Source organism: Myotis davidii, unplaced genomic scaffold (genome assembly GCF_000327345.1).
Source record: "Myotis davidii unplaced genomic scaffold, ASM32734v1 scaffold452, whole genome shotgun sequence".
In the NCBI taxonomy this organism is placed as follows: domain Eukaryota; kingdom Metazoa; phylum Chordata; class Mammalia; order Chiroptera; family Vespertilionidae; genus Myotis; species Myotis davidii.
Window position 1 is genome coordinate 2,287,090 of NW_006284245.1, and position 12,116 is coordinate 2,299,205.

Consider the following 12,116-nt stretch of genomic DNA (forward strand, 5'->3'; position numbering starts at 1 on the left):
GGGAGGGAGGATGGGCTGCGTCCAGAGGCGGACCCCTGGCTCAGAGGAAGGCGCTCTCTGCTCACTGCAGGTGGCCGCGCCCTTGAGGGGTCAGGTACAGCGTGGGGGGTGGGCTGAGCAGCACTTGTCCCCATGATGGACGGACCCCGGCTCAGCAGACGGGGGCCCTGGGACACCCCTTCCCACCCACCTTCCTCCGCCCTCCACCAAGTGAGGACAGAGGAACGTGGTGCCCCATAGATGGAGGAAGTGAATGTCGGGCTTAATTTGGCACTTCATTTAGTTCCAAAGTATAACAAAATAGCTCTACATTTTTAAAATTTAGCTTTTACAATCAGTGTTGTATATTGCAACTCATAGCTTCCTGGGTGGCCTGCAAGAAATTGAATTCCTTTTTTTTAAGGCCAGCCAGGCAAAGATCGGTGGTCCCCTAGTTACCAGGTGCCTGAGTACAGGGAAGGGGGTCCCCATTGCAGGGCGGTACTGGGGCTCTGTGCACACCTGGCGGGAGCCAGGAGCCCCCGTGGGTGGGAGGCGTGTGTAAGAAGGTATCAGAAAGGCAAGGATCTCCTAGGGAAGGGCCCTCCGCTCCACCTTCTGCTGTGCCTGTGCTGGCTAACCCCCGGCCAGAGCCCAGAACCACGCGTGCCCGGTGTCTCCAGGACCAGGTGCAGGGCTGCCCTCAGCACCGTCTCTCCCTTGCATCCCAAAGTTCTGTGTGTGGGGGTGGTGGTGGTGGATGAAGCCCCTCATCACTTTAATCATTTGTGATTAGTGACTTCATCCCAGGATCAAGAGCCAGGGGTGCTGCAGAGGAAACCTCTGCGCCAATAGCACCCCCACCGCTTCAGTGTGTGGGGAACCTGATCAGATGTTGGCCAGCCCTGGTCTCGCGGGGACTCCCCGCCCCAGCTCAGGCGCCGGCACCGGCCACAGCACCAGCTCACAGCGAGGGCACCTATAGGGAAGCACAGGGAGGAGAAAAGACCCACTAGGGCAGGGGGTGCAAAGCCATGTCTGCATTTGAAATAACGCCCTTTCTTGGCCAACCCCGTCCGTACGAAACTCACATTATAGCTGATGCCCTGGTGCGTGCTGAGGGAGCTTCCAGACGTGATAGTAAATAAGCTCTTTTCCTACTCTCTTGAAATAAGTGTTTTTAAAGAAAAAATATAAATGGAGGGGAAAAACAGGATTTCTTCGAAGGAATCATGTTTAAAAAGTCATATGAGAGTTTAAAAAATCAAATTGCCAAAATATAAGAATATAGATTGTGGATGTCACACCACAGAACCTCCTCATGTATAAGAAGAGTAACTATTATTCTACACGACTTCTTCCTACTCTTTACAAAAGGCTATGTCAGCCTCCAGACAGATATTACACTTTCCCTGTGCAATGTCCTTTCACATTCCTGTGCTGGCCCCGCTCCCGGCTCACAGTCATCCCTAAGGTGCTCGTACCTCTTTGCATAGGAGGAGGGGAAGTGACTCCTTCCAGGGCAATCGGGAGGGGGTAGGAATCTATAGGGCGTGACACGACTTCCCTCTCTCCACACCACCACCACCACCACCACCACCACCACCACCAGCACCAGCACCCGCCGCTGCCGCCACCCACCAGGCCTGAGAGCCTGAGAGCGAGCACAGCACCAGCCGCCCTGCGAAGCCGAGAGCGCCCTACAGTGCATGTTCCTTTGGTGTCTCTAGGTTCCCTTCTGAGCCAATTCCTGACAAACAGCTCCACTGTTTTCACAAGCAAAACGAAGGTTTGGATTTTCCCTTTTACCCATAAAGCGCTTAGCTGCTCACGAACCCGTCCCCCAGATGCGCTAAAGCATAAAACCTACCAAAGTGCACAGAACCGGTGGGTCTGCCGACCTCGCGGCTTTCCGAACCCAGCCCGGAGGCTGTGCTCTGCCGTCCAGAGCAAACCGCGGGGCCCGCTTGAGTTCTTGACCTTTTCTCAGACAGACAGTGGGCGCTTGGAGGGAAAGCCCGGTGCCCCGGCAGCGGCTTGGCCAGGCGAGGGCGGCCCGCAGCCCCAGCTGCACACGCCTGGAAGGAGCGCCAGGCTCCCGGCCTCCCCGCCGGGTCGGGCGGAGCTGAGCCGCAGAGGAGCCTGGAAAGGGCTCTCCAGGTCCCGGGAAGACTTCAAGGTGTTCCCTCGGTGACAGCTGCATGAGAGCCGCAGTCGGCTGGTGATCCCACTCGCCATCGGGCCTGCAGGCCCACACTCCTCCAAGCGGGGCCATTCTTCAAAACAAAACAAACAGGAAAGACACGGGAAAGATGCCAGAGCTGCCCAAGAAGTCCATGGGAACGGGGAAGACGCAGGAAAGCAAGTCTTGTCCTGACACAAATGCCACAGTCACCCGCGGCTTCCCCTGGGTGTCCCCCACCCCGAAACGGCATTTTTCAGGAAGCTCATCAAAACACGCCTCCTCCAGGGGACATGGCTCCGTGGGACCCAGTGCTGCGGAGACCACCGCTTCCAGGCCTGACCCGGCCGAGGACGGGGACTCCTTCTCGCGCATGGGAAGCAGCTCTGAGCGCACCGGGCCATGTGGCCTTTTTTCTTCTGAAATTCCACCAGGCCTCCTGGACGCGCTTTTCCTGGGCTTCAGGTGTGTTTTGTTTGAAGGAAGAGCGCTTTCCCAAAGCTGCCGTGGCAGTGAGGGCGGGAGGCCCAGTGGCCACAGCTGCACCCCTCAGTCCAGGAAGCGCTGGCAGGCCTTCCAGTGGCAGGCCGTGCACCACAGTCCGGGTGGCCGTGACCTGGTGGCCATGACCCGGGGGCTGCGACCTGGTGGCTGAGCCCATTGGCCGAACCCCTCAGTCCAGGAAGCGCTGGCAGGCCTTCTTCCAGCGGCAGGCGGTGCACCACAGGTCCCGGTTCTCCATGCCGTACACCTTCCGGCACTTCTTGCCCTCTCCCCGAGGCTTCCTGCGAAGGGAGGGCATGTAGTCAGCGGGAGGAACTCAATGGGCATTGCTGGAGGGGCTGGACACCCCTCGAAAGATGGAGAAAAGTCAGGAAACAGCAGGGTTCTCTGCGGGCCAGGCCTTCCCGTGTGCTGGGTGGCTTTGGGGCCATGGCCCGGGGCTGTTACTCTGGGCTGCCCTAATTCCTAAGGTCCTATTTGCCCACTTGCGGACATGACATTGGCATGTGCATAGCACTGAGGCAAACATGTACACACGGGAAATACCAGCAGAGAGCATACTCTTTTGAGTTTTGAAAGAGGTACTTTCAAGTGCTCTCTTGTTTCTCAAGTGTCTGGCACTCTGGTTAAGGGGCTCCTGGCTCTGGGAAGAAAGTCTACCCTGCGGTTCCTTTACTACAGGGGTCCGTGCACAGGGCGCTGGGAGACCCAGTCGTCCCCACGGCCTGTTCTGTAGGAGAACTTACTTTGAACAGTCACAACAACAACAAAGCAACGAGTTTGCACTCATAGTTAGTGGATGGGGAAAACCATGGGAATAAGAGAAAGGGCGTCGCATCCATGACGGGGACATTTCACGGAAGACTCTGTCTCCGGTTTCTGTTCCTCGCTGTTCTGCGTTTCAGCTACTCCCTTGGGACGAGGCGTGTGGGCATCCTACCTCAGGCCGACCGTCCCCCTGGGCGGGGAGGACAAGACCACGTGGCCGTGCTGCCGCTGCTCTCCTGCGCCCCCGTGGTGGTGGTGTGTCGGTGACACCTGGAAGGACAGGGAGAACAGAGCTGGCGGCCAGGTTCTCCGTGCCATACCTTCAGGGAGCCTCTGCGATGCGGGCAGTGGTCCCTGATCTTAGACGTAGAGGTGAAGTGCCTCCTTCACAGAGAGCACACGTTAAAATGGATGGGGTGGGGCTCACGGCAGAGTGTAAATGCATCTCCCACAGAAAAGACCAGCAACAATGCATGCCTTACACACCCTCATGGCTTTGCCTTGGGCATTCCACTTTGCCCTTGGTCACTTATTTTCTTTTGAATAATGTCTTAAAGTCTATTCTTAGTCCAAGCCTCATGATCTCCCTTTTTCAAGAAGAGAAAAGCTAGTCAGTGGCCACGACACTGGGAGTTTCCAGGGGTTGGTAATAAGAATCTTTTGGGAGGTCCTTGGGGAGAGAGGTGGAAAGGAGGAAATAACATGAATATCCATTATCACAAGCAAGTCTCTGGATCTTACCAGGAGGTAGAAACCACTGCGCACACCAATGGTATGGGGTCTATGAATGCTCTTTATAACCTATAAAGACCCAGTATGTATTTTATTTATTTATTTATTATTTTTTAAAAATATATTTTTATTGATTTTAGAGAGGAAGGGAGAGGGAGAGAGAGACTGAAACGTCAATGATGAGACAGAATCACTGATCAGCTGCCTCCTACTGGGGATTGAGCCTGCAACCTGGGTATGTGCCCTTGACTGGAATTGAACCTGGGACCCTTCAGTCTGCAGGCCGACACTCTATCCACTGAGCCAAACCAGCTAGGGCCCAATATACTTTTAAACGAATGGTTAGAAATCAGGTTAATTCATGGCAACTTATCAGACAGTAATCAGTTAATATGTCAAATAAATTCTTATATATTGCTTAAACCTGATGGCATATTTTAGCACTCATTTATTTTCAAACTAGAGGCCTGGTGCACGAAATTTGTGCACTTGGGGAGTGGGTATCCCTCGTCCAGCCTGCACCCTCTCCAATCTGGGACCCCTTGGAAGATGTCTGACTGCTGGTTTAAACCGGAAGTCGGACATCCCTCTCACAATCCAGGATTGCTGGCACCTAACTGCTTGCCTGCGTGCCTGCCTGATTGCCGCTAACTGCTCTGCCTGCCAGCCTGGTCCCCCCTAACTGCACTCCCCTGCCAGCCTGGTTGCCCCCAACTGCCCCCCCACCAGCCAGGTCGCCCCTTACTGCTGCCCCTGCTGGCCTGGTTGCCAACTGCCGCTGGCCTGGTTGCCCCCAAGAGACTGTTTATGCCAGTCAGCATCTAAAGCTCCACCTCCTAGGCAGCCATTGGCTCCTCACACTTCACCCAGATTTGTTCTGATTGGTTGGCTTCTATGCCAGTCAGCGTCAAAAGCTCTGCCTCCTAGGCAGCCATTGGCTCCTCACAGTTGACCCAGATTTGGTTCTGATTGGTCGGTTTCTATGCCAGTCAGCGTTTCTGGGCCTATCAACAAGGTCTGATCAGAAAGGCGGGGCTGATCAGCAGCCCCAGTGGAGGCCTGGAGAGAAATGGAGGCTCGGCTGCTGGAGAGAAAGAGAGAGGCAAATGCTTATCAACAGCTGCCACAGAGGCTACGGATCAGACCCCACTTCTCTGTTCAGGCCTCTCTCTGGGCCTGATTTACAGCCCCTTCAGCAGTCAGTGCTGGGGCACCATGCCTGCAGCCACGGCAACCCAGTGCTGTCTGCAGAACTGACCTCTGGTTGGTCAAGCCTCTGGTCGTGACAGACCCAGGGTTTTTATATATTAGGATTACACATCCGTATGGACGGATTATTCAGGCTTTGGGGACAAAAAGTCACTTTAATTTTTTATTTTTTTGAACCATCAAGATGACATACAGGCAAACAATAATTTCAAAGTCATAAATATTATGAATGTACTCATAATGATAAATGCCATTTATGTACAGGTGTTTTTTTAATGTTCAGGATCTGAGCTCAGAGATGATTTTATAAAGCCTTTTGAAAACATGCAAATATAACACCAACAAAAAACTCTGATCTGACATATTTATCAACAGCTGAAACGCTCTTTATCTGACAGAGTAGCTGGCCTGTCGGAGCCATGAGAAGCCTTCCTCAGGAGTTTACACATTCCACGCAAGGAACAGGTGCTTCCAGCCTTCTGGGCTGTTTTTCCGTCGCACGTATCTAAAGGTGTTCTCTGACTTTATGTGTCTTCTGCTTGCTCTCTAACTTTACATTTGGCTTTTTGTATTTGTACTCACTGGAGTGCCTGTGAAGGTAACTGGAGGAGACTGCCAGGAGACACTGAAGCTGCTGCCATTGGGGGTGAACTTGGCCGATCCTGGGATGGTCACGGGGGGCGTGGCCTGTTACAGAGCAAACAGAAATGGTCAGGGGGGCGTGGCACGGTACAGAGAAAACTGTTAAGAAAGGTTTTTCCTCAATCTTAGCTGTCATTTACCAAGGTGGGGCCTCAGAAACTATCTCAGCTGTATTAATAACTTAGACTAGTTATCTGATAGGAAGAGATGAAACATGGTCAAAGAGAGTAGCTGGAAAGAAATTCTTTATATATTAAGCAATCTATCTAATGTATCAAAGGAGATGGTTTTTGACTATTGATTTCTGAATTTTAGGACAGTTGTGAGATATACTAGTCATTTCTCACTATCAAATTTGGAAACAAACACTTTTATACAGAGATGGTGGGGCGTAATTGGTACAACATTTGGGAGAGTAATTTGGCAATATATATATAAAAAATTTTAGAATTCTGTATATTAGCTATTCTACTTCTAGAATTCATTCTAAGGAAATGGATACAAGGATGTTCATTGTATTATATATTTTTAAAAATTGGAAACACAAATGTCTAGTAATAGGGAAATGGGTAAATAAATCATGATATACCAACTGAGCCATTACAAATGATGTTGTGGAAGAATACTCAATGACATGCAAAAATGTTCATGAGCCCTGGCCCATGTGACTATGCGGTTATAGCATCTGTCTGTGCATGGAAGGGTCTCGAGTTCGACTCTAGGTGAAGGCCACATACCTGGGTTACAGGTTCGCTCCTGGGCCCTGGTCTGGGTGCATGCAGGAGGCAACCAATCAATGTATCTCTCTTACATTGATGTTTCTTTCTTTCTCTCTCTCCCCCTTACCTCTCCCTTCCTATTTCCCGGCTTCTACTCTTTCTAAAAATCAATGGAAAAAATATCCTTGGGTGAGGATTTAAAAAAACAAAAACCCACCACATTTGTGATATATTCAGTGGAACAAAACCCACAAGGCATAGTAAAAACAGTACTACAATAGATTCCTTAGTTTTTTATACATATACATATACACATAGGAGAAAGTCTTGAAAGACATACCAAAAATATGTCTTTCTTGTCGTTGGGATTAAGGATACATTTTCTCTCTCTGCTTCAGTTTTTAGTATTTTCTATGCTGAACATTTATAATATCTACAGACAGAGAAATCCCAAATATTATGAATACAGGGTTCAGGAAGATCATCAAGTGTGTGTTCCAACCCACTTTATAGATAAACAAAATAAGTTCAATAAGTTGGTTCAAGCTCATGATTTTGGACCTAAATGCAAACATGAACAAAGGAATGAATTATTCTTTTTGACCCACATGACGAGTCAGGAATAAAATTTATTGCACCATCAAATCTCATAATTCGCTCTATTTCTTTGCTCTTGAGCTTCCGTCTGCTAAGTAAGTGGCAAACTCTTCCTGCACAGGCTTAGCTTTTCGAAGGCTCAGTGCAGTTGTGATGGTGGTGGCTTTGGCACCACGGAAGTGTTTGGCAATGCTTAGCAGCAGCATCCTGCTCAGGTGGCATCCTCTGTCTCATTAATTACTCTTCTGTGACTTCAAAGAAAAAAAAGCTACGGGCACAGAGATGTTCATAGTAGAGTTATTAATGAAAAAACTGGGTAGATCAGGTACCTAGCAATAAGAGAACAATGGAAACAAGTTGACTGAACTTTATGATGACAATGAACTCCGCTACGGGGCTACAGTGTGGGATGCTGTTTTTCTCTTCCTAGGGCAGAATGCAGCTGCTTTTGGTCAGGGGCAAAGTGTCACTCGGGGTCGTGCACGGCACCTGGTAAGCATGGTCGGTGTGCACGAGGTAGAGGGTGGTAGGGGCCGAGCGGCTCAAGGGTGTCATCAGTTTAGTCTCGGTTTTGGCACCAGGGCTTTCTGTTCTGCTTGAATCCGGGATGGGGAAGGTGGGAGGTGAAGCCAGGGACTGGGAGGGCGAAGCCGGGGCCAGGCTGCCCAGTCCGTCCGCCACCGCGTCCGTGTTGAGCTTGATCTCCGTGTAGTAGAAGTCCTCCTCACCGTCGCTGTAATCAGAGTCCCCAGCACGCCTAATGCAAAGGACAGCAAAACAGTCAGACCACGCCATCTCCCACGGCTGTGCCCTCTGTGTGGAATGCTTTTCCTGTCCCGTGTCTGCCTGGAAAACTCTACGCATCCTGCGACACTCAACTGTCCACTCCCAGGGAAGACCTCCTTGACCTCTACAGGAATTTATCCAATCAACCAAGCAGTTACTTATTCAACAATTCATTGAGAATCTACTCTGTGTAGGCACTCTCCTAGGGCCTGACCAAGTCGTAGATGGATTCTGCCCTGATGGAAATGACATCTAGTGGGAGAGGCAGACGAGGGAGCCGTCAGTAAATAGGTGTTTAATGCATCGGGGACCAATGAATGCCAGACAGAAAACTAAGCAGCATACGAGTGCCCGTAAGCAGGTAAATGATGGGTTGTATTTTACACTGAGCTCAGAGGTGATGTGAACAGACCTGGATGAGGTCAGGGGAGCTGAAGCCTGGCCACAGGAAGAATACAGTGAGGAGCAGGCAGGCAGGGTGGGGTGGGGGTGCTTGGTGTCTTCCACCAAGGGCAGAGGCCAGGGGCTGCGGAGACATCAGAGGGGAGGGTGGAGGCCAGGGGCTGGGGGAGGGGAAGGCAGAGGCCAGGGGCTGGTGGGAGGGGGGGAGGAGACATCGGAGGGGAGGGCAGAGGGCTCTGCAGCCGAAGGAGCGCTCTGAATGTGACAGGAGCCATGGAGGCTTTGAGGAGTCTCAATATTTTTGTTTCTTCCTTTTTTTTTTTACATTTTGAAATTGTCATTTTATTTTTTAATTTATCTTATTGTTGAAAGTGTTACAGATGTCCCCCTTTTTCCCCCATTGACCCCACCCCCCAGGCCTTCAAGACACTATTGTCTGTGTCTATGGGTATGCGTATGTGTATATGAGGTCTTTGGTTAACGCCCCCCACCGCCGCCCCCCCGCCCTGCCCGGAGATGGGAGATGAAAGGGATCGCTCAACATGGACGACCCAGATGAGCCCCGACAGTGGGAGGGGAAGGGGAGAGACAAGAACCCAGTCTGGGAAGTATGCTGAAGGTCAGGCTAAGGACTTCACTCAGTGTGCCCCCTGGCGGTGTTCTTTATTTAATTCACATTATTAAATTACTTACTTTTTCTGTAAGTTTTAACCTCTACTGCCTCCTTACAACATTTTCTAGGGCTTTGGTGTCCACAACCAACATGAAATGTCCCCCTGTCCTATCGTCATGACATTGAGCTCATGGTCTAAGGCGAAGGCGGTCCTCTCCCCAGTCCCAGAGAGCGAGAGCTCCTGTGAACGCTGCGGTCCTGGGGGTGCTGGCAGGCTGCGAACCCCAGTCCCAGGGCCTCTGTAGAGCAGAGCACAAAGGGAGCCCGGGGAGCAATGACTTTGCCACCGTGACAGCATCCGGAGCTCAAAGGGCACGGCTGGCGCCACCTGCTCTGCAGACTCTGTGGGGCGGACGGGCACGGCTCTGCGCGGTGCTGGACAGGGTTCGATTCCCTGGGCAGATGGGCTTGACAACAGCCGCCCTACATCCTGAGCGTGGCTTCGGGAGGTTCTCGCTGGACCTTTAAAGAGGCGGAGCTATTTCTGTCGAGGTCGTTCTGACATGAGGTCAGGGAGACACGCCCGACTTCCCCCCTGGAGTCCTCAGGAGCAGGACCGGGGTGGCTGCCCAGAGGGTGCAGGGCGACCCTGGGCCACACCCACTGGGTGACCTGCACGCTGTGCTCTGGGAGGGACGGGCTGCGTGCGCAGACATCAGCCCCATGGATGGGGAGGAGGTCCCTTCTCTGCCCCACCCACGCAGGTCAGCGAAATCATGCCAGAACCTGGTTATTTCCTTTCTATTCCACTGCGATGGATGCTGCACGTCCTACATTGATTCCTTGCGGGGCAGAGAGACTGCAGTGTCCATTTCTCATCCTGGGGGGAGGACTCCTCTGTGCCCAAGCACCTGGGGCTCGGCATGTGTCTGGGTTTGCCATCTGCTCCCCAGTCAGGACTGCAGCTTCTCAAGGGCGCCTTTCAGTCCCAGATCCCTGGACAAGAGGGACCCAGAGCCCACAGGCCAAGACTGGGAACCGCCGCTGCCCTGGGAGGGCCTCACCAACGGGCTCCAAGCTTTGGCTTCTTTCCTGAGAAATGTTCTCATAAAACACAAGGAAAGCGACAGCGGCAGGGCGCCAGAGGTCCCGGCCATGGCAGCAGCAGCTCTGATGGGCAGTGGTGCCTTAACCCTTTTCAGGCTCTAAGTCACGAATACTCTCCATCAGGGGGGCAAAAAGCACATCTACATTTACAGACATCTTCAGGGGGGTCCTACCCTGCCCTGCTGCTGTACTTTTACAAATGGCTCGCCCACGTTTTACTTTTGACCTTCACATGTGACCCCTGCAGGGCTGACTGTATTGTTAACCTCATCTTCAGAGGAAACCGGGTGCAGAGCAGTCCCTGACACCCCTCAGTGCAGTACGACTTGCGGTCAAGGCCTCTGTTATCTGCCTCCCTTCTCCCCGCCCCCCCTCCCTCCGGAGGCCCAGGCCCTTCCTGACTCCCCCTGAGCCCTTGTGAGGCACAGGTGCTGGCTGGGCCCGAGGGCGGCCGCCCGCAGCACGGAGCCCGCGCCCAGCGGGAGGGAGGTGCTCACCCGAGGTGGACGCCCCGGATGTGCTTCTGGATGCCGGCCGCGGTGCTCAGCACCTTCCCGCAGTTCTTCCAGAGGCACTTGAACATCACCTTCATGGAGTTCTGGAGAGGGGAGAGGGTGGAGAGTGGAGTGAAAACGAACCTACCAATGCTGCCGGCCCAACACGCTTCTTCCTTCCTCTTTACCCGAAGCTCATCACGACCTCACAGCATGAGTGGACAGATCGACGCATGCGTGTAGGCTCTCTGCCTCTGTTTCACACGAGGAAGCTGTGCTGTGCAAATCTACCTCCACCTGCTGTGACCTCGTGTGTCAGTGGCCCTGCCCATGGTCTCGGGCTGGATCTGGCCCTGGGAGACAGGAGGCTCTGGACTCCCCGGTCCCTTCCCGCCTGGCCAAGCTGGGCAGGCTACTTTCCTCCTCCGAAAACCACCACTTCCGTGGGTGTTTCCAAGTTTTGGTGACTTTATGGGCTCTGGAAACTCCTCTCTTTACTTATCCCTTCAGACTTAGGGGTGGTGAGGGCCTTGCCCTATAGTTAGCTCTTGGGATCCTGGGGTACCACCCCATCTCAACCCTGTCTACACCTTTGCAAAGAGTCCAGTCTCTTTAAACTCTTTCTAAATTTTTAAACAAATTTATTGATTTGAGAGACAGAAAAGGAGAGAGAGAGAGGGAGAGTTCCTGTTCCACCCGTCCACATATTAACTGCTTGATTCTTGTATGTGCCCCAGACCAGCAATCGAATCCACCACCTTGGTCTGTAGGGACAACACTCCCACCAACTGAGCACTTGACCAGGGCCGTCCAGCTCTTTAACTACCTGCTGGGTACATCACCCGCTTCCTGCCTGGACCTGGAGGACGCGGGGAAAGCAGGTTATGAAAGAATGTGAACGACGCGATCTTTCTGGGGGAAGTATGTGATGCAAACACACATGCATTCCTATAGTTTCCAAATATAAAAATCACCCTGTTTTTAATGTTAAAAAGGTATTTCTTTATAGGTGGAGGTCCCCCTATAATACTGGCAGGGCTGATTTGGAGAATAAGAGCACATTAGCAGATGAGCTCAACTTTTTTTTTTAAAATATATTTTTTTATTGATTAAGATATTACATATGTGTCCTTGTCACCACGCCACTTGTTTACCCAGGGCACATAGGAGCACTCAATCAATATCTGTGGAAGGAATGCATGAGTGACCAAATGAGCAAATAATCATACGAATGGACAACTCTCCAAGGTGGGCATTCTTATCCTACTTTTACCCGTGACAAAGGTAAATGACTTCCCCAGAGCTCCTTGGCTATGAGCCCACGGAACTGGGATTCAAAACCAGATCTGGCAGGCTTCCCAAGCTGGCTCCAGGACCAGACA

At 52.1% G+C, this 12,116-nt stretch overlaps 1 protein-coding gene across 1 annotated transcript in view; it reads right to left on the bottom strand.

The window, feature by feature from the left end:
- Window positions 1-6: 6 nt before the first annotated feature.
- The window catches only part of ZNF704 (zinc finger protein 704), an 85,968-nt gene continuing 73,858 nt past the window's right edge, over window positions 7-12,116 (bottom strand). The window contains exons 4-8 of the mRNA XM_006754297.2: window positions 10,738-10,838; window positions 7,822-8,089; window positions 5,957-6,061; window positions 3,606-3,703; window positions 7-2,946 (exon numbers count right to left, since the gene is read on the bottom strand). Of these exons, the coding sequence (XP_006754360.1) occupies window positions 2,835-2,946; window positions 3,606-3,703; window positions 5,957-6,061; window positions 7,822-8,089; window positions 10,738-10,838 (684 nt within the window). The 3' untranslated portion in view covers window positions 7-2,834. The remainder of the gene's footprint in view (window positions 2,947-3,605; window positions 3,704-5,956; window positions 6,062-7,821; window positions 8,090-10,737; window positions 10,839-12,116) is intronic.